We start from the raw sequence: 23,833 nt of genomic DNA, 5'->3' as shown, positions 1-23,833 counted from the left end.
TCTCCCCTCTGTTGCTGTCAAAAATGTAACTGTTCTTGTGTGCGTTTCCAGCAGGTGGCAGTAGAGGGCCTTTCCTCCAGCGTGCACAACCGCTGCTGATCTGATCATCAATTTTCAGACATTTATTTCACAATTGAGCAAGTCTGAGTATTCTGATTTGTTTCGGGAATGAATGCAGATTGCAAATCAAAAACCAGAGCAAGTTCAAAGACAAAATTATATACTGACAAGGCGAGGGAAGAGAGACGCACCAATATTTTCAATTATCATATGCAATAAATAAGAGAGTCATTGGAAGCATTATAGTTGTGTTAAGTTCATACCTCCCTGTTATCTAATTTGTAACAGATTCTTTTATTACAGACGTACAGTGGCGTTACTGGTTCTTTAATTACTTGACATGTTTCGGCGTGCACTTCCGCAAATTGGAAGCATTTTGTTTTTGCTAAACACCTCATTACAGTAACTTAATTCTTAGTTTAATAAACTCTTATTCTTGACTTCTTTCTATGATTTTAGTCGCAATGGCACTTTGAAAATGGGTTTGACACCCCTGGTCTAGAGGTAAAACTTTAGCAAGAGCAGCAACGGGGTCAATAATCTGACGCCGCCCTTGCGCTTGATTCACTCCTTAAAAACTTGGTTTAAATTACAGTAAAGTCTTGTTATATCGATATTCTCGGGAGTCGGAAAAAATATCGATATAACCGGACTATCGATATATCCGATCCTGCGGCATGTAAATTTTCTCCTTGAGTTCGTAGAAATTGTATCGTAATAAGCAGTACTATCGATATAACCGATATCGATATAACAAGACTTTACTGTAATTATCAAATTGGCAACACGTGTGCACGCTGGAGGAAAAGCCCTCCACTGCCAACTTCTGAACACACATAAGGACAGGAACATGACTACTTACCTCGATTTCTCGTTTTCTTTTTTTCCTTACTTCAAGCTAGAAGGTTTCCATTGGAAATGTTTTGCCTTCATGTCTGCAATTGAAACACCTCAATTAACATCCTCTAAGAGTTGTGATTCCATGATTTTTCTTGCCAGCAGTTTGTGGGATCCTTTTTTTGGGTTGAGGAACGAGCAGAGGTTGTAATTGTTTATCATCACTCTGCTTTAGGAACATTGGACGTCAAGTGTGCAACTCCTGAAGCTGAATATTTGGGTAATTGATGATCTTTTCCCGATTCTCAACTTGAACGCCGCGGGTGGCGAGACGCCTTCTTCCCGTCTGCCGAGGCCTCGCTGGCCCCACCTCGAGCCACCGATGAGTGACGAGCACTCCATCTTGTTTCCCCTGTTGTACATTTGGTTTCGCAAGGGTTGACTACAACGAATGTCTTTTTTTTTTGTCAGAAACAAAAAAAAAATGTTTCTGTCGCTTGCATGCCGAGTGCATCCATCTTTTTTTCTGATAAGACCGGAAGCACCCTCAGAATCAAGTAAGACTTTTGGGCACGACTTCCATGACATCTGATGTGCAAAAAAATGTACATGTTGCGGGTGAGGAGAAAAAAAGATGGTGAATGTATTTTGTCTGCTGAGCTGTGAACATTACTACTGATAAGAATTCTAATAGTGATAACGTGCACATCCAAGGTTCATTCAAGTGGTTCTTAGTTTGTTTTGCTTGTCGTGGCCTCAGCAGGTGTACTCAAGAGGTCACGGGTTGACTAACCAAACAGCTGATTGTCGATGTAACGCGCCAAACGTGAGCCTTTGCTTTGCCGGTTTTTCCCCAAATTCCTCTTGTGGCTTTCGCTGCCTTCATGAACACTCGTGAAGAGGAGAAATCATGAGGCCAAGCAGTCAAAATAAACTTTGCCTGAAGCGTATTTAAGATAAGTAGATGCTTGTTGTTGAGGGCAAACAAAAAAAATCCTACTGCGTGGTATCTTATCAGGAATATGCTCGTTTTTCCCCACTCACGCGTGAGCGTTCCTTCGCTCGCTCTGCTGTGGTCGGATACTGCAAATGCGTCCGTATTATGCTGCCGCCTTTTGGGGCTTTTGTGGTGTTGTGCCAAGTAGAGGGACGCCTTCCTGCTAATTGGAGGGCGGGGCAGGGGGGTTCATTTCAAGTTTACTGTGTCTTGCCTTGCACTTTACAGACTACTTCATGAATGCATGCGCGTTTACATCCATGTGTCCAACTAGGTGAAGAATATTAAAAATATTTATAAAAAAATATTAGCCGAACACACGCATGGCCGTTGATGACGTGTGATGCGTGTCGTTCCTCCTTCGTCCGCTGTCGCACCGGTCCAAATATGTAAACTTCGGTTCACCGTGTTCACCAGATGAAGTTTGAAGCCAAAGCTTGATTCGTATAAGCTGTTTGTGTACAACCGTGTAACTTTTCAAGATGGTTTGAATATATGATTGCAACGTATTAGTCTTTCAACAGAAGCTTATGCATATTTAATTTTGATAAATGATTTTCGCGTCATTGAACGGGAGTTGCAGATGATACTGAAATGTGCGCGCGGCTGCCGGTTCTGTCTGCCTCGTAATGCGCGAGGGCGTGTAACAAAAGGACAAGCTTCAGAGATTAAACTGATTTAATGGTGTGTGGTTAAAATAAGTTGGTTTGTGATGCTTTCTTGTAGTCTGCCTGACTGAAAATCCCATTTTATAAATCTGTTTCATTTGTCTAAAGATGGGTGTTGGACCTCCTTCATGCTCCAACAAATGTTGACTTATTACTTCAGGTGTTTGGAATAAGGAGCGACCAACGAGTTTTTCATATACAGTACAGTGAAACCTCGGTTTACGAACCCCTTGGCTTACGAACTTTTCGGTTTACGAACGTTACATTTATTTACTCTGACATACTTTTATTTACTCTATTTATTTACTTTGACATACGAACTATTTTTCAGGATACACACTGAGCTTCCACAATGAATGATGTGTCGTTCGCGAACAAGCCGTTCGAACAAGGAAATGGCAGCTGACTTTTTTGTCCTCTATTCCCCGCCCCCAGTCGTCTGTTAAAGCCACGTGGGGGGTTACAGACAGAGAGAGTGAAATCATGCTCCAAAAAAGAAAATGGCAGCCAACATTTTTTTCTCCTCTATTCCCCGCCTAGTGTCTTCGGTTAAAACCACGTGATTGGTCAAGAGTGCAGCAGTGAGGGGAGGTGGTTTAAACATTAAAGAGAGAGGCAGACGACAGAGAGTGAGAAAATGGATAGAAAACAGTGATTTGTTTCAACTTTGAAAGTTCAAAGGCAGAGTGTAGACTGCAAGGTTAAAATTCCCATCACTTAGGTTCCACAAATAACCCGCACAAGCCATTTGTACACTTGATGCAAAAAGCTATCAACCCAGCTAAACAGAACACAATTGATGAGGAACAAGGTAAATTATCGCAGAGAAAGCACCTACAAGGGATCATTCCTCAAGATGGTGAAAGAAGGTTACGTTCCTCATCAAGTGTTTCATGCTGATGAAACCGGCCACTCCATTCCATGTAAATTTCTCCACTGTGAGACTAATAAAGGCATACCCAATCCAATCCAATTCCATCAAGCCATCAACGGACATCACAAAGGTCAATAAAATGACTTTATTAAACCGTACTGTTTATTTCTTTCCTGGATGAAGACGATAAGCCCCACAACCCCATGGTGAACGCTGGCGCAATCGTTTGTACTTCCCTGATTAAGGTAAAAACAATACGTTACTTTTTTTGTTCCCTCACTTGTTGTTCCAAATGTTCCTACTTGAATTATATCGACAATCTTTCAGTCATTACGCTATCAAATAGTTCCACGAAATCCTTTTGTCGTAAAAACGGACTTGTCGTTGCGTCCTGTCGTGGTGATGAAAACTGGATTGACGCTGCAAGTTTCAAATGACCCGTTTACAATTGTTTTGGGTTGTTTTAAAGTTGCAGCATTTTAGATGAATTACGGTAAAGAGATAAAAACAGCTTGCGATCTGAAAACGTTTTTGCTTCTCCCAAATGAGGATCAAAAGGTATGGAGTTTTGAATATCACGACATATATTAATAATCATAATAATTTTCATTTATAAGCGCCTTTCAAAACTCTCAATGTACACATTGGATATAATTTATCCCATTAAGTATAGTTTTTGATTTTTTGAATGTTGCTGTGCCGATGACCATTTTGTGTTTGGGAGCCTTTTACTGAGCGAGTTCAAAGTCAAAGTCAGCTTTATTGTCAAACATGCTAATATGCATGACATACAACACAAATGAAATTAATGTCCTCTCGGACCCAGCGTGCAAGACATGCAAGGCACTTATAACGTGGCTAAAAAGACATACAATTGACAACAGACAATACATGTAATTTCTGTATGTAAAGTGAGGTAGTGTCGTCTGGAAAGTGAGGCAGTGACGTATGTAAAGTGAGGAAGTGACGTACATAAAGTGACGTAATGTAGTATTGCAAAAACAAACAACAAGAAAGGGTTGAAGTGAGGTCTTGCAGAAAAAAAGTTGCTTGTTCTGTAGCCACAAAGGGACATATGTCTTCTTGTGCCGGTCCCAAGCCCGGATAAATACAGAGGGTTGTGTCAGGAAGGGCATCCGACGTAAAAGCTTGATAAACACTTTTCGCCTTACACACTGGGAACCAATTAAGTTCGTAAGCCAAGGTATCACGACTGGTTAAGCAGTTTTCCCTAAAACAACACTGCCCCCTAGTGGAGATTTGCATGATAGACCATAGTAAAATATCTCGTGCGTGTTTTATGCACGAGATTTATCGTCTTGGAATTCTTTAGGTGAAGTGAATGCAGCTGCTCACCGATGACGTCGTTCATTTTGCGGGCTGAAATCACCCTAAAATGTTCTTTAAAATTCTCCATTTTAAAGCAACACTATAACTTGCTTGTGAAATTAACTCGAGTCGTGTATCCGGAAGTGATCTTGTCTCGTGACGTATACACGCCAGGAAGCAAACGTCCTTGAAACGTCCCTAAACGTTTTTTTTTTAATGACCGAAATACTACCATAAAGTACAAAATAAAAGCTGCCTAAACATTTTAAGTCAACACCCATATAACTCGATTGTGATATTAACTTGGGTCGTGTATCCGGGAGTGATCTTTTCCAGTGACGTAAAAACCCCGAAGGTATGTACATCCATCTTCTTCTTTTCCTTTCTGCTTTTCCCTTCACAGGTTTGATTCACGTTTGTTTTGGCCATGCTTTGACGTTGGATGCCCTTCTACGTCCACGGCACACTGAAATCCATGCGAGAATCTGTGCAGCCAAAAGCCTTTTCAAACTTAAAGGACAACTGATGTCACTTTTTTTGTTTCCTAACTGATATCAGAAAAACGTTTTATCTTTTACTTTCGGCATTTCCCTTAAGGGGTCGCCACAGCGAATCGGTGTCCTCCATCTTCAGAGGTATGATCCGCATGTTTGTTTTGGCCCAGCTTTTACGTCGGATGCCCTTCCTGACACAACCCTCCAGTGACGTGCGGTGAGGTTCATGGCTGGCGAGGCACTGACGTCATCAATGCCGTCACCGCTCGTCTCTACTTAGTATTTGAACGGTAAATTCAGCGATTTTGAAAAAAAAGACCTAAAACGGTGAAGTTAAATGGACAAGAACTTTAAAGTACAAATCACTAAATACATCTAACTGTTTAATTTATTTTTTCATTTGATATTTCCATGACAGCTTTCCATGATGACAGGTGAGGCACTGCCTCACCTGTCTCCACTGACTGCACGTCACTGCAACCCTCTGTATTTATCCGGGCTTGGGACCGGCACAAGAAGACTTATGTCCCTTTGTGGCCACAGAACAAGCAACTCGCTCAGTGAAAGGCTCCCAAACACAAAATGGTCATTGGCACAGCAACATTCAAAAAAGCAAAACTATACTCACCATTTGAAACGTTTTATAACATCTAAAATACACAAAACACGCAGTATGATATTTTTAGTCAAAGGCAAAACACCAATAAAATGACTTAAAGTGTGTAAAAAGTACTTCAATTTGAAACCGGAAGTGGCCAGTTTCAGAAAGTACCGCCCCCAGTTCGTGACGTCTGACCAAGACGTCTTGCATTGCTGGAGAATCAAAACAATAGTTTCAGATTCGGAGAATATGCTTTCTTGTTACTCATCCAGTTCTGAATATGATTCAAATAGTTCTGAAGAGGAAAGCAATGTTTGCAATCGATTAAAGAATTTATTCCGTGTCATTTTGAGGGGGGAACTGTAGCACCGAATGTGTGTCATCTGGGTGGGGGGGGGGGGTGTAGCACCGAAAAGAGGCAGAAGAGGGCGACAATGCTCCGTGGAAAGCTCAGCGGAAACGGGCTGATTAATTCCTTAAAATTTTTGTCAGTGAATATCAAATAGATGCTCGATGCCACACTATTTATGCCAACTATTTGTTTTCCTTCTAATTTCGCCATCAACACGGATCAACACGAAGTTTTCAGACCAGACACAGTATTGCAAAATGCATTGAGGTGATGCAAGGTTATGTCCTTTCACGCTGAGGGGCGTTCCTTCAGTGACGTTGGGTGAGGACTCGTCACCAACTCAAAAACAAGACTTCCCGAATATTCAGCGCGAGTCTTAAAACTTAAAATATAGCTGTATGAGGTGGTGTCTTTGTAAAATACGCTTAGTGGAAGTCATTTTACAAATTACGGACACAACTTGTCCAGAGACGTCGGTTGTCCTTTAAGCACAGAGAATATTTCCTTTAAAGGACAACAGACGCCTCCGGACAAGTTGTGTCCATAATTTGTAAAATCACTTCAAATGACTTCTGCTGAGCGTATTTTACAAAGATTCCACTGCATATAGCTATATTTTACGTTTTAATACTCGCGCTGAATATTCCGGAAGTCTTGTTTTTGCGTTGGTGACGAGTCCGTACGTGACGTCACTGATGGAACGCCCCTGACAGAGAAAGCGACACACAATGCATTTTGGGTACTTTGTTTGGTCTGAAAACTTTGTGTTGATCCGTGTTAATGGGGACATTAGAAGGAAAACACATAACGCGATGGTGAATCGTGGTGCGTTGCTCCAAGACTACTATTTCATAGTAGTTGACACAAATTCCCAGCAGACAAATCAGCCCATTTCCAATGGAGCCTGGGCGTCATCCTGTGCATTTTCTGGGACGATACTTTGGAGTCCTGACGGCTCAATTGATACGGAAGGACTTCTTTAATCGATTGCAAACATTCATGCTTTCCTCTTCAGAATTATTTGAATCATATTCATAACTGGATGAGTAACAAGAAAGCATCTTCTCCGAATCTGAAGCCATTGTTTTGATTCTTGAGCAAGGCAAGACGTCTAGGCGTGATGACACGAAAAAGGGGGCGGGACCTTCTGGAAATGAAACTTTCTGAGGTCATTTTGAAGTAGTTTTGGGACACTTGAAGTCATTTTTATTGGTGTTTTTCCATTTGACTAAAAATATCAGCCTTCGTGTTTTGGGTATTTTAGATGCTATAAATTGTTTTTCTGATGTCAGTTAGGAAACAAAAAAGTGATGTCGGTTGTCCTTTAAATAGTAGTTTTCCCTTTTCGTCTGGTTACTCGGGCTTCCTTCATTTCACAGTGAAAGGTGAAAGCTCATGTCATAAAATCAGTTCCACTTGATGGAGTAGAGAACGTCCTGATTAGCGGTCCACCATTATGAACAATTACTCAGTGAGCTTGCTTGCACGTGTGCCTTCCACTCTTGCTTGCCTGGGAACACGAGGAAATTCAAAGCATTCAAGAGCAAAGAGAAAAAAACAGGTGCAAGGATAAAAGGCTGATCAACAAAATCTTCATAGTTGCTGGTACAAGCAATTAAGTCAAGGGAACGTCCTGTGCTACCTCCAACCAGCGTGTTAGTCTGAAATGTATTTTGAATCTTCTGCGTTGGATTTTATGCAAACTTGATACTGAAGGAAATAAGTACATTTATTTAGCCATATTAAACATTGCTCAAGATAAATATTAAAATAGGAAGTTTAATCAGTATAAATATTGCGTTGCTTTCTAATAGATAACAAAACAAAGAGGTAGTGTTTGGTTGGAGACATATGTTTCAGGTGCCAGGAGATAAAAGGGGAGCCGGCGGTCACACACAAAGGCCAAATGCTGGACAATGGAGATGAAAGGAAGTGACCAAGCACTGTTTCGGCAGGACGCAACTTTTGATCTACTTTCCACCCCGCCGGGAGGTCGGGGAACTACCTTGGGAGCAGAGACGTGAACCAGATCCAAGGAAGGACAAAATGGGCACTTGATTTCTTTGAGTTTGGAGGAGCATCACACCATGGTTGAGGAGCACTTTATGCAAAATTTCAAGCCATTACAAGTGTATTTTTTCTCTCTCTTTTTTTTCAAGTGTTTCTGTGGTCGAGGATTTGAGAGATGGAGTCCCTGAGCGTGTGACGGATAAAAAGTTTGCATTTGAAGGAGTGTCTGTCATATGCCTTCCTATTCGGGCGTACGGGAGAAAGGAATCTGGTGGTTTCAGCGTTTTTCTGGCAACCAAGCAGACAATCACGCCATGGAAAGCTCCACCCCACTGTCGCACACACCACTGTCCAAATGTCCGTCCAGTCGTCCGACGTCCACCTTGAGCTCCTCCAGCTGAGCGCATACGACGACGTCACTGCCGCCGCCGTTGCTGCCTGGGGGTGGTGGCAGGAAGCGTCATTGTATGGTTGCAAAGAGGCGGACAAATTGGAGGGTGGTTGCCATGGAAACGAGGCTTTCACTCACCCGTCTTGTGGTCGCACGGCGCCCCTTCCAGGACGCTCAGCGCTCTGCATGAGCCGACTGATCTGAGAGCAGCCCCAAGGTCTCGCACTGTCCCGCCAGAAACCTGAAATGTATGCGCGCGACTGAATACGCCATCATCATGAAGACATGTTTGCTATGTACTTAACATGTATGAAATTATGAATCGGGCCAAATCAGTTCTTGTTTGAATCATTGAAAGTCATCTTCGGTTGGCAAATGTTCTTTGCGGCGCCATATTACTTCATAGGAGTCGATGAGGGTCTTGGCGGGGTCCGAGCTGAGTCTAAACGCGGTCTTGAGAATTCCAAGACCGAGAGCGTCAGCCAGCTTTTCCCAGCACGCGTCGCTCGCCACGGCGTCGCAGAGCGTCATCCTCACCGAGGTTCCCAGGCTCTGAAGGTCACCTGGGTCACAATAATGGGGGAAAAACATCACGCAAGATTGGGGTACTTTTCAAACTGAATTTGAACCGGTTCTCAAAACCAAACGATACTGGTAATCAACGGTAAACAATTTTCAGCGCTGTTTTACTTTTGTTAGTAGTAGTAAATGATCATTTATTTGACCATCAAAAAAAAAAAAAATCAATACAATATTTTGTGACAAAAAAAAAAGGAATTTTGTCAGCGAACACTTCATTTTCTATGACCTTAACTCATTCACTGCCATTCCCAAATTTATTCGGGAATTGAAAATATGACGTGCAGTGTCATTCCCAAATTGTTTCAGGTTTTTCTTGCGGGGATGCCGATAAAGCGCTGGTCAGACCCCTGGCAATGTTTCTTCCCTTCCACGAGGGGGCAGCATTTACCTTTTGTACAGCTGCCCCCATTTCAAGCTCAGATGACTCCAGACCCATGTAATTTAGGTATTAACTATTTTTTTCTGATGAAAGAAGCGAGTCTAGGGTTTCTTATGCCGCATTGAATGTTTATGTGGTCTGAAAAGTCAATATTCTGTGGGTCCTGCAATTTGAGTCAAAATGACAAAAACCCTGGGACTGGCGCAGAGACATTTTTGCACAAAGTCTGGCAGTGAATGAGTTAGTATCATACAATGTCTAATCAATCACATATTGTTTGCTGTCATAAAAACTGCCTGTTTGTTGCACCATAACTCATTCAAGTTAATTTCCAAATGATATGGGTCTGGAGTTATCTGAGCTTGAAATGAGGGTGGTTGTCCAAAATACAATGCAATACATACATATTGATTTATATAGAGCTTTAACAAAAGCTGAAGCTGGAACAAAGCGCTAACATGGAAAAAAGGGAAATGATGCCCCCTTGCAGAAAGGTAAAAACATTGCCAGAGGCTATGGCCAGCGCTTTATCGGCACCCAAACAAGAAAAAAGCAAAACCCGAATTTGGGAATGGCGCTCTACGACATATTTTCAATTCCTGAATTAATTTGTGAATGGCAGTTGAATGAGTTAAAAAGAATTATCGTAATCCCAATTTTGGCGAGAAGAAAAGAAATAAATACAATTGAACGTGAATATTCTCCAAAATCGTTTCGTCCTAATTTGGGAGTGCGTGGGTGTACACAGACATAACCTTGCGCCACAAACTCACCCTGAGGTGGGAGAGCCACACTGGGACATTTGAGATGGTACTCATGACCGCTGAGAAGATCCAAAACCTGCCAATGCATAAAAACGTCATCGTTGTGCCTCTTTCCTTTCAAGTCATTTTTTTTACTTCTTTGTTGTTCATTGCTTGTGTTTCAGCTGAAAACTAAGATCGATGAATCCACTAGAATTTTCAAGTTGCAAACATTTCATTCCTGATATTGTTGACATTGTGCTTGTTGGGAATTTTCTGATGAAAGTGAATCTTTACCAAATTACGTGACTGTAAAGTGGCCTTGAGTTTTGAAAGGCGCTTATAAATGAAATGTATTATTAAATGGGCTTTGAGCCGTGTACCTGCTCGGAGGCGGCCATGTTGAAGGGGCTGGTCCCTGGAACGCAGCCCTCCTCATCATCATCATCATCGTCGTCATCATCATCATCGTCCTTGTAGAAAAGAGGCTCCAGATTCTCCTTGTGAGGGTCCGCGCCTGAACACAAACGCAAAAGTGTCACACTGAGGTGGATGATCAGTATCCTCGAGTGTGTGCGTAGGCGTACCCGCCGCTATGAGTAGCGCCGTGAGCTTGACGGAGCCCCGCCCGGCTGCCACATGCAGAGGCGTGGTGCCGTCATAGGTGCAGCAGTCCACCTTAGCATTGCCCTGGTGAACACAAAAAAGAGAAGTGATGACATTGTTACAAACATAGCCCGGGCTGTCATAACATCATCAGATGGCGACGCGATGATCACGTCGTCACCTCGAGCAGCAGGCAGCCGGCGAGGGATACGTTGTCGGCCTCGGTGGCGAGATGCAGGGCGGTCTTTCCGCAGCCCCGTTCCTGAGCCTCCACGTCGGCCCCGCCCTCCAGGAGCTCCCGTAGAGACCTCAGCTGATTGGACGTCACGGCCAAGTGGATGGGGCTCAAACCTGCTGACGACAACCAAAACACTCAACAAACCGCGCGTGTATGTCTAGAAATGCTGCAAAGACAAAAATTAAAGACAAAAGTTCAAAAAGCTCTGACAAGCCCATGTGTGCGCACCGGCGATGTTGCAATCGTCGACGCTTCTTCTGACGGCGTGCTGACTCAACAGCAAGCGCACCATGGAACCCCCCTGCCGCGCGGCCAAGTGCAGCGGTGTGTCGCCGTGGCGGTCACTCAGCGTGGGGTTGGCCCCGGCCGCCAGCAGCGCCTGCGCCGCCGCCGGCTGCTGCGTCGTCACCGCCAGGTGGAGCGGGGTCTGGTAACAGTGAGATGGATTCTTACATGGTATGTTTCACCAACAAGAAAAAAAGAAAACAGAAAAAAAAGGAACATTAATAAATGGAAAAAAAAAGTAAAAAAAGAAAAAAGGAAGAAACAAAAAGAGAAAAGAAAAGAAAGAAAAAAAAAGAAAAAAAGAAAAATAATAAAAGAAAGAAAAAAGTAATAGAAAAGGACAAAAGAAAAAAAGAAGAAAAAACAAAGAAAAAAGAAGAAAAAAAAGAAAACGAGAAAAAAGAAAAGAAAAAACATTAAAAGAAAGAAACAAAAAGGAAAAAAGGATAAAAGAAACAAAACAAGAAAAAAAGAAAAAAGAAACAAAAATGAAAAAAGGACAAAAGAAACAAAACAAGAAAACAAACAAGAACAAATGAAACAAGAAAAAGAAAAAAACAAAAGAAAGAAAAGAAAGAAACAAAAAGGAAAAAAGGATAAAAGAAACAAAACAAGAAAAAAAGAAAAACAGAAAGAAACATAAAAAGAAAGAAAAAGGAAAAATGGACATAAGAAACAAAACAAGAAAAAATGAAACAAGAAGAAAAAAAAGAAAGAAACAAAAAAGAAAAAGGGGGAAAAAAGATAAAAAGAAAGAAACCAAGAAAGAAGACAGAAAGAAAGACGGAAGGGAAAATCCTCGATCGACCATCATCCGTTTGTTCCTATGATGGAAGCCCAGATTCGGCTTTTTTGGGGCAGTCCATGACGAGTCCACATGTGACCTGACTGTCGCTGGGCAATCTTACAATAACCACCAACTCTCTCTGAGCGGTGACATTGAGTGATGCGCTCTCACCTGCTCGAGATGGTTCCTCACGTCAACAAGTCGGTCACCGGGCGGCAGCGCTGCCTGCACCCGGGTTAGACTGTCCAATGCCCCCTGCTGTCCGTGGACGACAGCCAAGTGGAGTCCCCTGACAGACGTACGCGCAGCCGTTCAACCTTCCGACAAACATCTGAGCGGAAATGACGTCAATGCGTACTCACGTGTCCCCGTCGTCGTCCTGCGCCGCCATCAGGCGATGCTGCGGGGCCAGCAGGTACGCCGCGTCACCCGTGGCGGCGTACAGGAAGACGGCCGTCGCGTCCTCGCCGCTCACCTCGGCGTCATCGACATCTCGCCGCGGTTGCCGTTGCCGCGGTTGCCGTTGCCGCGTCACAGCGCAGGCTGCTGAGCCGTCATCGGGATCTTTGTCGGTGTCGCTGTCACGTGCCGAATTGCGAGGAGAATTCTCTAAAAGATAAATAAAATGTCCACAGTCTTCAAATTCTGTCTTCCTCAGACTTCAAGAGAAAACCTGTTGAGAAGTGTTCAGGTAACAGCAGTTTTCTTGTTTTCCACACCCATGTTAAAATTCATTTATTTTTTTATGTAATTTTATTTTGGGACCATTCCAACTCTAGACTGATCAACTGAGATACTTTCCCCTCAAAAATCAATGTTTTTGAAAATAAAAGTCTCATAAACGCAAACCAGTTGGTTTACTTGTTCCTTGGTCCAATTTGAAATTCACTTGTATACTTATATCTGTTTAGAATAAAACAAATAAATACAAAGAAAGAGGAAATGTCATCAGTGCTGCATGTTGTATTCAAAATAAATAAATAAAAACATTACTTCGGTGAGTGCGGAATGACATACACCATCTCAAATGTGACATCGCTGTTCAATTTCCGAGTATGAGCAACTAGCAAATTTCTCACCATCTTTGACTGCGCCTCCTTCAAGGTTCGTCGAGTAGCCGGTGGGACAAGCTCCGCCTCCACCTCCTCTCCCGTAATTGAATGCGGACAAACCCTGGAAGTATCCTGCTGGAACAAAATCCACAGTCTCCGCTGATGATGTCGCACATGCGAAAGGTCGCGCATGGTAGCTTTTACCGCTTCCGTCCGAGCCCGGCCCTCCTCCTGGTCCCGGGCCTCCTTGATACAGATTGCCGCCACCACCTCCTCCCCCGCCGCCGAGGCCGCCGAAGTCCTGGAAGTTGGGCAACATCTTCTGGCGCTTCCTCTGGACCTCCTCTTTATCTGCAAAGGCACAAGACATAACTGCGCTCAAAACTCGTGTACCGTATGTGACGGTTTCGCCGCATCGTTGTGACGTTTTTGATTGGCAGCGTTGCGGCGGACGGATAGGGCGTACCGATGATCTGCGGGTGGTACGTGAAGGGCTTGGGCTCGCTGGTCTCGCTATCCGACTTTCTTTTGAGCTGGACCATGACCGCCGTGGGCTTCTGCAGATACTGGTCGCGATATTTGGGCGTCTTGAACACGATGGCAAACTAAGGAGGCAAAGTATGTTGCCGTGGTTACTAGGGTTGTAATGGTTTGTGATTGTTCTTTTTTTTCATACTTTTGCCTCAAATTCATTTTTGACAGCAAGTTTGTTAGTGAAACTGATTCACTGCCAGACGGTGTGCAACAATGTATCCACTCCAGTGCCAGGGTTTTTGTCATTTTTACTCAAATTGCAGGACCCACAGAATATTGACTTTTAGGACTACATCAACATTCAATGCAGCCTAAGAAATCTTAAACTCTCTTCTTTCATCCGAAAAAAAAAAGTAAAACTAAGTTATATGGGTCGGGTAAATAACTTTGCGAAGTGTTGTGTAATTACAATCCTTTAACAAAATGTATTCTTTAAAATAGAAAAACATTTTTTGTGCATGAAATGATTTATCAACCATTTTGCTAGTTAGTGTGAACTACAATAACCTCGGGTGGTTTCAATCAGTGACGTGCGAGGGCCCCGACCTGTCTGTGCACGTCCGTGGGGGAGAAATCTCCAAGCGCTTCCCAAGTAAGACCCGAGTCGTCTTCCTCGAAAAAGCGCACCTGGATGTCATCTGACACACACATACATTTTCATCACGTGACACTTGGGGGAGGAAGGTCAATGTGCATTTTTTTTTGGGTGAGCGCAACCTTTCTGGACTTTGTCGCACAGGAGGTAGACCTCATCTCCGCCGCTCACGCAACCTGCCGTGCGGTCCATGCGCACAATCTTCAAGTTGGATGCGTTTGGAGCTTCTGAGGAAATAAACAAAACAAGTCACTAAGGTGTGATTCTCTTCTGGGAGAAAAAAAAATAACTATGTTCCGCGAACGTTACCTCCGGCTTTGTTCGTGAAAAATACTTTTGTCTCATGAACTTGTTTTTGGCGGTGGGGGAGTGGCAATACACAATTGTTGGAAAATAAAGAACTTTTTTTTTAATGAATTACTTTTCAGCTTGAGAAATGATGACTATACTCAGTGTCTGAAATAACGTCTGCCCGGACACCCGGGGCGTGTAAACTTTTACGTCGGGCGTACAATTTACAGAACGTCTCCGTGCGGATGGCCGACAACTTCCATCCATCCATGTATCCATTTTCCGTACCACTTATTCCTCATTAGGGTCACCCTGAATTGGTTGCCAGCCAATCGCAGGGCACACAAAGACGTACAACAGTCACTCTCCCACTCACATCTAGGGACAATTTGGAGTGTTCAATCTGCCTGCCATGCATGTTTTTGGAGTGTGGGAGGAAACCCACGCGGGTCCGGGGAGAACATGCAAGCTCCGCACAGGGAGGCCGGACCGGGACGTGAACAGGCGACCTGTCCACTGTGTGTGCTAACCACCCGACTACCGGGCCGGTTCGGTAATCAGCTCGGTTTATAAAAATCACATTGGGAAAATAATACTTTTGGAGTTGCTGAAAAACATTAAAAAATGTGTTCCCTACAAAAGTAACATGACATATTTTTTATGAATATTATTTAGGATTTTTTTAAACGTAAATTTCATGTTATATTTTATTTGTTTGTATATTTATATTTTTGATTAATGATTATTTTAGTAATATTTTTTAATTAATTTGCAAATTTTCCTATTGTGGGACTATTAAAGGCTTTCTGATTCTGGACATTTTTTTTAATATTTTTTTGCAGCCACTCTAAAAATACTACTTTCCCAATATATTTTTTAATGTACTGTTGAAACATTCTGACTTTTTTTAATGTAAACTTTCTTGAAACTGTGTTTTTTGTTTTCTTGGTCCGTGTGTGTAAGTGGCCTTGTGGGTCATGTGTTCATGTTTGCGAGTGATTGCGAGTTAATTGAGCACTTATGCGCTCGGTGAGATTATTGGTGTGTGTGTGTGTGTGTGTGTGTGTGTGTGTGTGTGTGTGTGTGTGTGAACTGACTGCTGTCATAAATGGGGTGCGAGAAGACGGGGTGCAGCGGCCGGGTGAAGCCGCCGTCACTGTCCGGGAGAAAGGCGGTGAACATGAGGCGCACCACGCTCAGGTCCATCTCTTTGGCCTGCATGCACGCCGCGCCGCAGACGGCACCGTGCTGCTGCTCTGCACACAGCACAACACAAGATTACGCTCGTTTGCGTTGCCTGTGAATGGCTGTGACACTCTGTGTGACAGATAACAGAACATGATCATAAATGCATATTCTCTGTCGTCTATAAAAAGCAAGTATTGTACAGGTATTAACATAAGATGTGGTGGTGGGTAACAGAAGAAGTCTGCGTCAAATTCCAACCAATTTTGCCTTCCATGCAAAGCGCAGCCAACATTGCAGCAATTATGCACATTCACACGTGTCAGTAAAGTGACGATCAAGAAATGTTGAATAAAAGCCGGGCTCATCTCCTGGCTTTCCGCTAGCAAGTTAGCTAGCTTTCTATCTATTTGAGTGAATGCTGGTGAAAAACTTATCCTGTGATCTTGAGAGTTTTGAAAGGTGCTTTTTTAAAAATTATTATTATTATTATTATTATTATTATTATTATTATTATTATTATTAACCCCTTTCACACAGCTAGTTTTGCAAACCAGAAGTCTGTATTTTTCCCATTTGCTGTGTAAGCTGCTTTTACAGAGCAACACAAGGAAAGGACAGACGGACACAAGGACAGACCAGAGAGCTGTCGGGGAACGCGGGTTTCGGCACTTGGAGTGTCGACATCGGGGTGGATGGAGACCCCGAAATTGTAGCCCATGCGGACAGCTTCGCACATGCGCTCCTCCAACGTCTTGGCCACATTTTTCTTTGTGACATGTTGGATGCCCAAGTTGGGGAATCTGGGGAACACACACAACAAACGCTTATATAACGCATGTTGGGATAAAAATAGAACACCCGAAGAAAACTCACAAAGGCACAAGGAAAATATGCTATTCCATTGGAGGGCTGTTATAAATTTTGGAAAACCATATACATGTTGGACAAAAACCAGAACACCCGGAGAAAACCCACACAGGCACCAGGAAAACATGCTAACTCGACCCAATAAGGCCTTAACTCGGAATTGAACCTCAGATGTCACTGTGTGTGTGTGTGTGTGTGTGTGTGTGTGTGTGTGTGTGTGTGTGTGTGTGTGTGTGTGTGTGTGTGTGTGTGTGTGTGTGTGTGTGTGTGTGTGTGTGTGTGTGTGTGTGTGTGTGTGTGCGTTCGTTCGTTCGTTCGTTCGTTGGTCATCCCTACGTGATACTGTTGTCTTTGGGAGCGACGTCGAGGATGCAAATGCCCTTGTCACACTGCTTGCCCACCAGACTGTGCGCGTGCAGGCGGGGGAGGGGCGTGAGCGCCGTCACCAGCTGGACGACCACTCGGGCCGGACCCTGGTAGTGACAAATCTATGCAAAGCACACCCACCAAAACTGTCACTCGCTCATCCAATGTGATGCCAAGACAACCAGGAGAAAGCGGGATGTTTTGCACAGATAACTGCTCAGCAGTTTGGCACAAATATTATTAATGCGTTGCAGAGGATAAAGAATATATAACTGGCAACACCGTTATATTGTTCAAGTAGTAAGCTACACTGTTTCCAATCTGTTGGTTCAATGATTAAAGCAATGTGAATTGATTTTGTCTTTGTCTTTGAAGTCAAGTTACCTTGACGGCAGGGTACGTTTTCTTGTTCTTCTCGCTGGTGGCTCCCGGCAGGCCGCCGTGAGACGGACCCTCGCAGCCGTAACGGAAACGGAAGCCACGCTAAAAAAATTGCAAATGTACAACGTTGGCGCTCCATCATCTTTTTGTTTTTTAACTCATTCACTGCCATTCCCGCATTTATTCAGAAATTTAAAATATGACATGGAGCGCCACTCGCAAATTTTTACGGGCTTTTTTTTCCTTGCAGGGGGTGCCGATAAAGCACTGGTCAGATCTGTGGCAGTGTTTTTCCCTCCCAGGAGGGGGCAGCATTTCCCTTTTTTCCATGTTAGCGCTTTGTTCCAGCTTCGGCTGTTTTTAAAGCGCTATATGAACCAATATGTATGGCCTGCATTTGCCTTTTGTACAGCCGCCCCCACTTGCACCTCATATTACTCCAGACCCACCTAATTTAGGAATTAACTATTTTTTTTCGATGAAGGAAGAGTCTTCTTACGCTGCATTGAATGTTTATGTGGTCCTTAAACTCAATATTCAATGGGTCCTGGATTTCGAGTGACAATGACAAAAACACATGCACTGCACTGGACACATTTTTGCACATTGTCTGGCAGTGAAGGAGTTATAACACACAACATACAACATATAACAATGAAAATTATGACCTGCACGCATGTCATATACATATTATTTAGGTTTTAAGGAATACATGTGCATAGAGCGGACACTAAACAAGTGAAAAGGCTTGAAAAAGGAGTCGCACATCTGAGATGATGTCTGCATGTTACCAAAATTAAAAGATTACACAACTCAGAGAAAATTTGCCTTCAATTTCAATTAAATATATTCTTCAATTACAACTCAAAAGGTCTTTGGACCAATATGACGGGCCACAGGTGTGTAGTCGCCGTACGTCGAGTGCGCACCTGTTTTGGCTGCTCCAGGATGTGGAGGAAGGGGCCGTCTCCTGAAAAGCAAAAGCAACTTCTTCAAAATAATGATGCCAATTTCCCCATCTTGGTGCAAAAGTGTTATGGAGACATAAAATGTTTCACGTTTGTGATCGCGTTTGGGTCTTTTTATTGATATATTGAAAAAAAAAAATCACTAATGAGTTTTATATGTTGGTGACGACCTTTGGATTGGATTGGATTGGATTGGATTTGCCTTTATTAGTCTCGCAGTGGAGAAATTTACATTTCACAGCAGCAAAGTTATGAAAGAAATGAAAGTAGAAAAGCAAAACACAGGAGCTGCTGGTTTGGCGTCTAATATGTGGATAGCAATCTAAAATGGACAAAATTAGTTGCAACTCGCTTATTTTTTTCATTGTTGTGGCAAGCATAAAATTTTTAATTACTGTGAGACTAATTGCAAAAACAATCTAACTGCAAAAAAAATCTAATTGCAAAAAAAATCCATAGATTAAATTCATTATTGTATTAAAATAATTATTATTTGTAACCATTAACTTATTCGCTGCCATTCCCAAATTTATTTGGGAATTAAAAAGTGTGACGTGGAGCGCCATTCTCGAATTTGTTCGGGTTTTGTTTTTTCTTGCGAGGGATGCCGATCAAGCGGTGGTCGGACTTCTGGCCATGTTTTTGCCCTTCCACGTGGGGGCAGCATTTGCCTTTTGTCCATGTTAGTGCTTTGTTACAGCTTTAGCTGTTGTTAAAGCACTATATAAATCAATATGTATTGTATTTTGTACAGTCGCCCCCATTTCAATCTCAAATACCTTCAGACCCATATAAATTAGAAATTAACTCTTTTCCTGATGAAAGAAGAGAGTTTACGGTTTCTAACACTGTATTGAATGTTTATGTAGTCCTTAAACTCAATATTCTGTGGGTATTGCAATTTGAGTGAAAATGACAAAAATCCTGGCATTGGAGTGGACACATATTTTCTTTGCACATCGTCTAGCAGTGAATGAGTTAAATACAGATCATGACACAATGCATGCTTTGGGGCTACTTGTCAAATTTCATCTGTTGCAAATTTGCTAGAGCAGGATGCAACCTCACGATCAAGCAGGTGTCGCTGTATGTAATGTATCTGGGGAAAAGGAAATGTTGGTCTCCATTGTCAAGTTTAGTTTCATGACTGAAAGGTGAATGTCATCATTCCAGTGCGGTAATAAAGCAGGTATTAAAAAAGTTGCCTTCTGTCGTCAACATCCAGGATGCATAAAGTGTGAAGGTGGCGTGGTGTCAAGAGCAACAAACAGGAAGTGAAAGCAGCCGTGTCACGAAACTTCGCCACCACAAAGTATCGCTTGAGATTCAAATTTTATTTTATTTTTTAAACAAACTTCCTCTCTTTCAAGTGAGTACAAGACAAAAAAAACAGATTTAATGATCAGGTTGATGGGTTCCTCACTTCATATTTTTTTTTCCCTCCTCAGGCAAATACTCCAGACATGTGACTCGCGTGAGAGTCACATGAAAAATGTTCGACTGAGGATGACAACTTCCTGTATGGGAGGAAGTGATGCGCTTACCCATCCTGGTGGACGACGGGTACGACTGCAGCACAGGGAATTGGGGAATGTCCCACGAGGGATCGATCATCAGCGTATCCAAGATCTGACGTAACAAACAAATACAAAACATTTTATATAAAAAAATTAAAGATGTTTACTTTGTTATTGCAGGCGCGCAAACCTGACTGCCGACAGGAAGGAAGTGCTCGTCTCCCGCCATGCTGTCTGAAAAGGGATGAAAAATAAAGCAATTAGTTATCCATTGTGTTGATTTTGTCTTAAAATGTTGACGGCTAAAAAATTGACACGCAATGATTCCCAAATCAGGTTTTACATTTCCTTTCAGAGGACAAAAACATATGAAACATGCACGACACCGGTCTTGGAGAACTGTGGTTTGACACACAAGCCAAGCAACCGACAAGAAAATAGCATTACAGTGATACCTCATCTCACGAACGCTTTAGCTCACAAACTTTTGGCCTTACAAACATTAAATTGACGAGAATATAATCGTGGCATACAAACTAGTTTTCGGCAGACGAACCAAACCGCACAGCGCCACGGTGGCTGGCAGACTAGTTTTCGGCGGATGAACACCAAACCACACGGTCGAACAGCGCTACGGTGGCTGGCGGACTAGTTTTTGTCACCACCTGCCTTTGCGTGCAGACGTGGTTTGTTATCGAGTGGAGTACTTTTGCTATTATGGGACCCCAAAAGACCCCACCACAGGCTAGTGTTAAGCTGAAGAAGACATTAAAGAAAATTATGATCAAGCAGAAGAAGGAGATCACGGTGGCTGGCGGACTAGTTTTCATCACCCTGTGGTTTGTTATCGAGTGGAGTACTTTTGCTATTATGGGACCAAAAAAGACCCCACCACAGGCTAGTGCTAAGTCAAAGAGGACACAAAAGAAAATTACAGTAGAGCAGAAGAAGATCATCGAAAAACACAAACGAGGTGTTGGCTGGCGGACGTGTGTTCGCCCCCCTCCATTTCTTTGAGTGCGGATGTGGTTTGTTATCAAGGATAGTTTTGCTATTACGGGACCGAAAAAGACCCCACCACAGGCTAGTGCTAAACCAAAGAGGACACAAAAGAAAATTATGGTCGAGCAGAAGAAGGAGATCATAGAAACCCACGAACGAGGTGTGCATGTGTGACTTTGCTGTCCCAGTACCATTACGCCATTGCTACCATCCATTGACAACTACCATCACAAAGGTAAATAAAACGACTATTATACAGTACAGTTTATTTATTTAATTACAATACAACAGCACAGTTATTATACATAAAATAAGGTATATTTTGTGTAGTTTTAAGGCTTATTTAGCATAAAATGATGTTTTATAGGGACCTGGGAATGGATTATTCTCATTTTTAATGGTTTCTTATGGGAAATAAATGTTTGGCAGACGAACTTTTCGCCTTACACACACTTTCTGTGAGCCAATCAAGTTCGTAAGCTGAGGTATCACTGTACTTAAAAATTGCAAAATATTGTTAATTAAACTTGATCTTGCTTGGATTATGTTTGAGTGTCTTGATCAAAGGCTCTGGATGTCTGCGCATTTTATTTAATTACCACCCACTGCTTGTGGGTGGTATGACAAACGGTTACAAACACGGCAATAATGTGGAGATGTGCGTGAAAGCTGGTGAAAGGCAAAATAACTCTTTTTTTTGGTGCCAGTCCAGTCTTGGCTGTGATACCTATGCCAGCCCGGTCTCGTTGCCCCCAGTAATAATACATTTAAAACACCTCTTGAATATGTCGATATTTGTATGACGACTACATGCCAAGTACGATAGAATTCAAGTGTTACTGATTTGATATCCAAGTGAAAAAAAACTGGACACTTGTAAATATGGGTTGATGCAATACAACTACATATATCAATATGCCTTTCTTGATACAGTGAGACCTCAACTTACAAACACCTCAACTTACAAACTTTTTGTCTTACAAATGTCAAATTTATGAAAATTAAACCTTATAATAAGCACTATTTTCATAATACACACCCACCACGGCTGGCGGAGTGATCTTCGGCGGAAGCACACGACCCAACAGCACCAGAGGTTAATTTACCAACAGTCCTTATGGAAGGTTACTCTCCTTCCATAAGCCATCAACGACCATCAAAAAGGTAAATAAAACTTTATTTTACAACACAGTTTATTTCTTTAATTAGTCGTCATGTAATGCGCCTCTCTTTCCAAACAGCAATTCCCTTTGACCTTCGACCTCCAACGCCATTCCATCAAGCCATAAATGACCATCACAAATGTAAATAAAGTGACTTTATGATACAATGCAGTGTATTTCTTTCATTACAATACAATCGCACATTTATTATACATAGAATAAGGTATGTTGTGTGTAGTTTTAAGGCTTGTTTAGTTGAAAAGTATATTGTATGGAAACCCGGGAACGGATTATTCCCATTTTAATGGTTTCCTATGGGATTTTTTTTTTAGATACACACTTTTCACCTTACACACTATGTCTGGGAACCAATTAAGTTCGTAAGTTGAGGTATCACTGTACTTGCACAATGTAGTTTTTTATGAAACGGTTTTGCACATTTACAGTATGCAGTTGACATTTTTATTTTGCTATGCTTAAAATATTTTGTTTTCTATCCCCCCCCCCCCCCCACACCCCACCATATCCCCTTTCAAATTGCTGCTGTGGACTGCAAATTTCCCCATTGTGGGACGAATAAAGGTTTTCTTTTCATGCCACGGTTGACGAGTCCAGAACTTTACTTGACATATATTTTCATTTCGAACAAGTGTGTCTCATTCAAATCCAAGCAAAACGAAAATAACGAAGTGAAGCGACATGAACGGGGATTGTCGCTGCCTTCCCCGTACTCGCTCATTTTTTGCCCGAGAAATGAACCGAAATACGCACAATGCAATCAATTCCAGTCTTCCTTGGAAGCCTTTGTCAATCCGGCGCTCAATCCTTTTGCGATTGACCAACTTTCCTGAGTGGTCCGCCGCCAGGCGTGAAATCGTTTCGTGGCTTTTGGACGAGTTGGGGCGCAGCAATCGACTTTCAGAGCGACTTCAATAAGGAAGTCAGCGCGCGACAAAAGGTCGCTGGCTTGGCTCGGCAAATTTGGCCAACGTTCGTCAACTTCCCCGGTGAAAGGTGTAGGTGAAAGCGTATCGTTACCTTGCTCTTGGACAGGCCTCGTCTCACTCGCTTCTTCGCATGTGTGTCAATTTGATGACTTGATTGGCACGCACGGCGCCGCCATTGCAGTCACAACCGAACGTGACGTCATATCGCACAACCAGGCTTGTCTGAGACAGAAATAAAAAATGGGCAAATGTCTATCACACTTGTTTTACTTGCGGAACAACCAAAAGGTCAACAAAATATGCGAATAGTAGTCCCCGGCATTAAAGTTCGAGTTGCTTCCCGTCGGGAAATTCCCCCTGCCGAGACGAGTGCAGAGATTAGCACTAACGAAGACGTCCCACTCTGTCTGGCCACAACAAACGTCTCGACTTGTTATCATTTTAAGTATTTCTTCAACAAAATGCGTAATTTTATTTTCATTACCAAGCCATTTGTTTTTGATTTAAGTGTATATAAAAAAATAACTTTAAAAAATGACATGGGTAAAGCTGTTATGTATACAGGACATGGGTTATATCCGAAATTGAAGGCCCAAATGGGCCAACGGCTCATTGTGACATGAAATTACTAATGTCTAATTTTGCTGACGTCGTCTTCTCACGCGTTATCGTGAAAAGTGGAAAATTGTGATTTTTTTTTTATCCTGCTTTGCATTTTGCCAAAATTCC

At 42.6% G+C, this 23,833-nt stretch overlaps 2 protein-coding genes across 3 annotated transcripts in view; one reads left to right on the top strand and one right to left on the bottom strand.

Annotated features, from left to right (window-relative positions):
- The window catches only part of LOC148901855 (diacylglycerol kinase delta), a 45,614-nt gene extending 42,839 nt beyond the window's left edge, over positions 1-2,775 (top strand). Inside the window, exon 33 of the mRNA XM_088989911.1 lies at positions 1,133-2,775. Coding sequence (XP_088846037.1) covers positions 1,133-1,185 — 53 coding nt within the window. The 3' untranslated portion in view covers positions 1,186-2,775. The remainder of the gene's footprint in view (positions 1-1,132) is intronic.
- Positions 2,776-7,923: 5,148 nt separating this feature from the next.
- nfkb1 (nuclear factor of kappa light polypeptide gene enhancer in B-cells 1) lies at positions 7,924-23,468 on the bottom strand. Of its 2 annotated transcripts, none has more exons than XM_088989908.1 (23): positions 23,196-23,468; positions 20,183-20,226; positions 20,020-20,104; positions 18,437-18,477; positions 17,511-17,609; positions 17,097-17,248; positions 16,530-16,693; positions 15,803-15,961; positions 14,537-14,641; positions 14,366-14,457; positions 13,752-13,890; positions 13,490-13,636; positions 13,313-13,420; positions 12,596-12,842; positions 12,405-12,522; positions 11,390-11,588; positions 11,105-11,274; positions 10,905-11,007; positions 10,701-10,834; positions 10,348-10,414; positions 9,013-9,176; positions 8,752-8,854; positions 7,924-8,660 (listed from the first exon to the last, which is right to left on the bottom strand). In XM_088989908.1, exons 2-23 carry the CDS (start codon positions 20,219-20,221, stop codon positions 8,530-8,532), a joined length of 2,766 nt encoding a protein of 921 aa, XP_088846034.1. In that variant the 5' UTR covers positions 20,222-20,226; positions 23,196-23,468; the 3' UTR covers positions 7,924-8,529. The 2 variants fall into 2 exon arrangements, with proteins under 2 accessions (XP_088846034.1, XP_088846036.1); XM_088989910.1 differs by having other exon boundaries at positions 13,313-13,417.
- Between the last annotated feature and the right edge of the window lie 365 nt (positions 23,469-23,833).

The sequence above is a fragment of the Hippocampus bargibanti genome, linkage group LG02 (genome assembly GCF_051943395.1).
Source record: "Hippocampus bargibanti isolate YZ-2025 linkage group LG02, ASM5194339v1, whole genome shotgun sequence".
NCBI classification, from domain to species: Eukaryota; Metazoa; Chordata; class Actinopteri; order Syngnathiformes; family Syngnathidae; genus Hippocampus; species Hippocampus bargibanti.
This window is presented reverse-complemented; position numbering and strand designations above follow the sequence as displayed.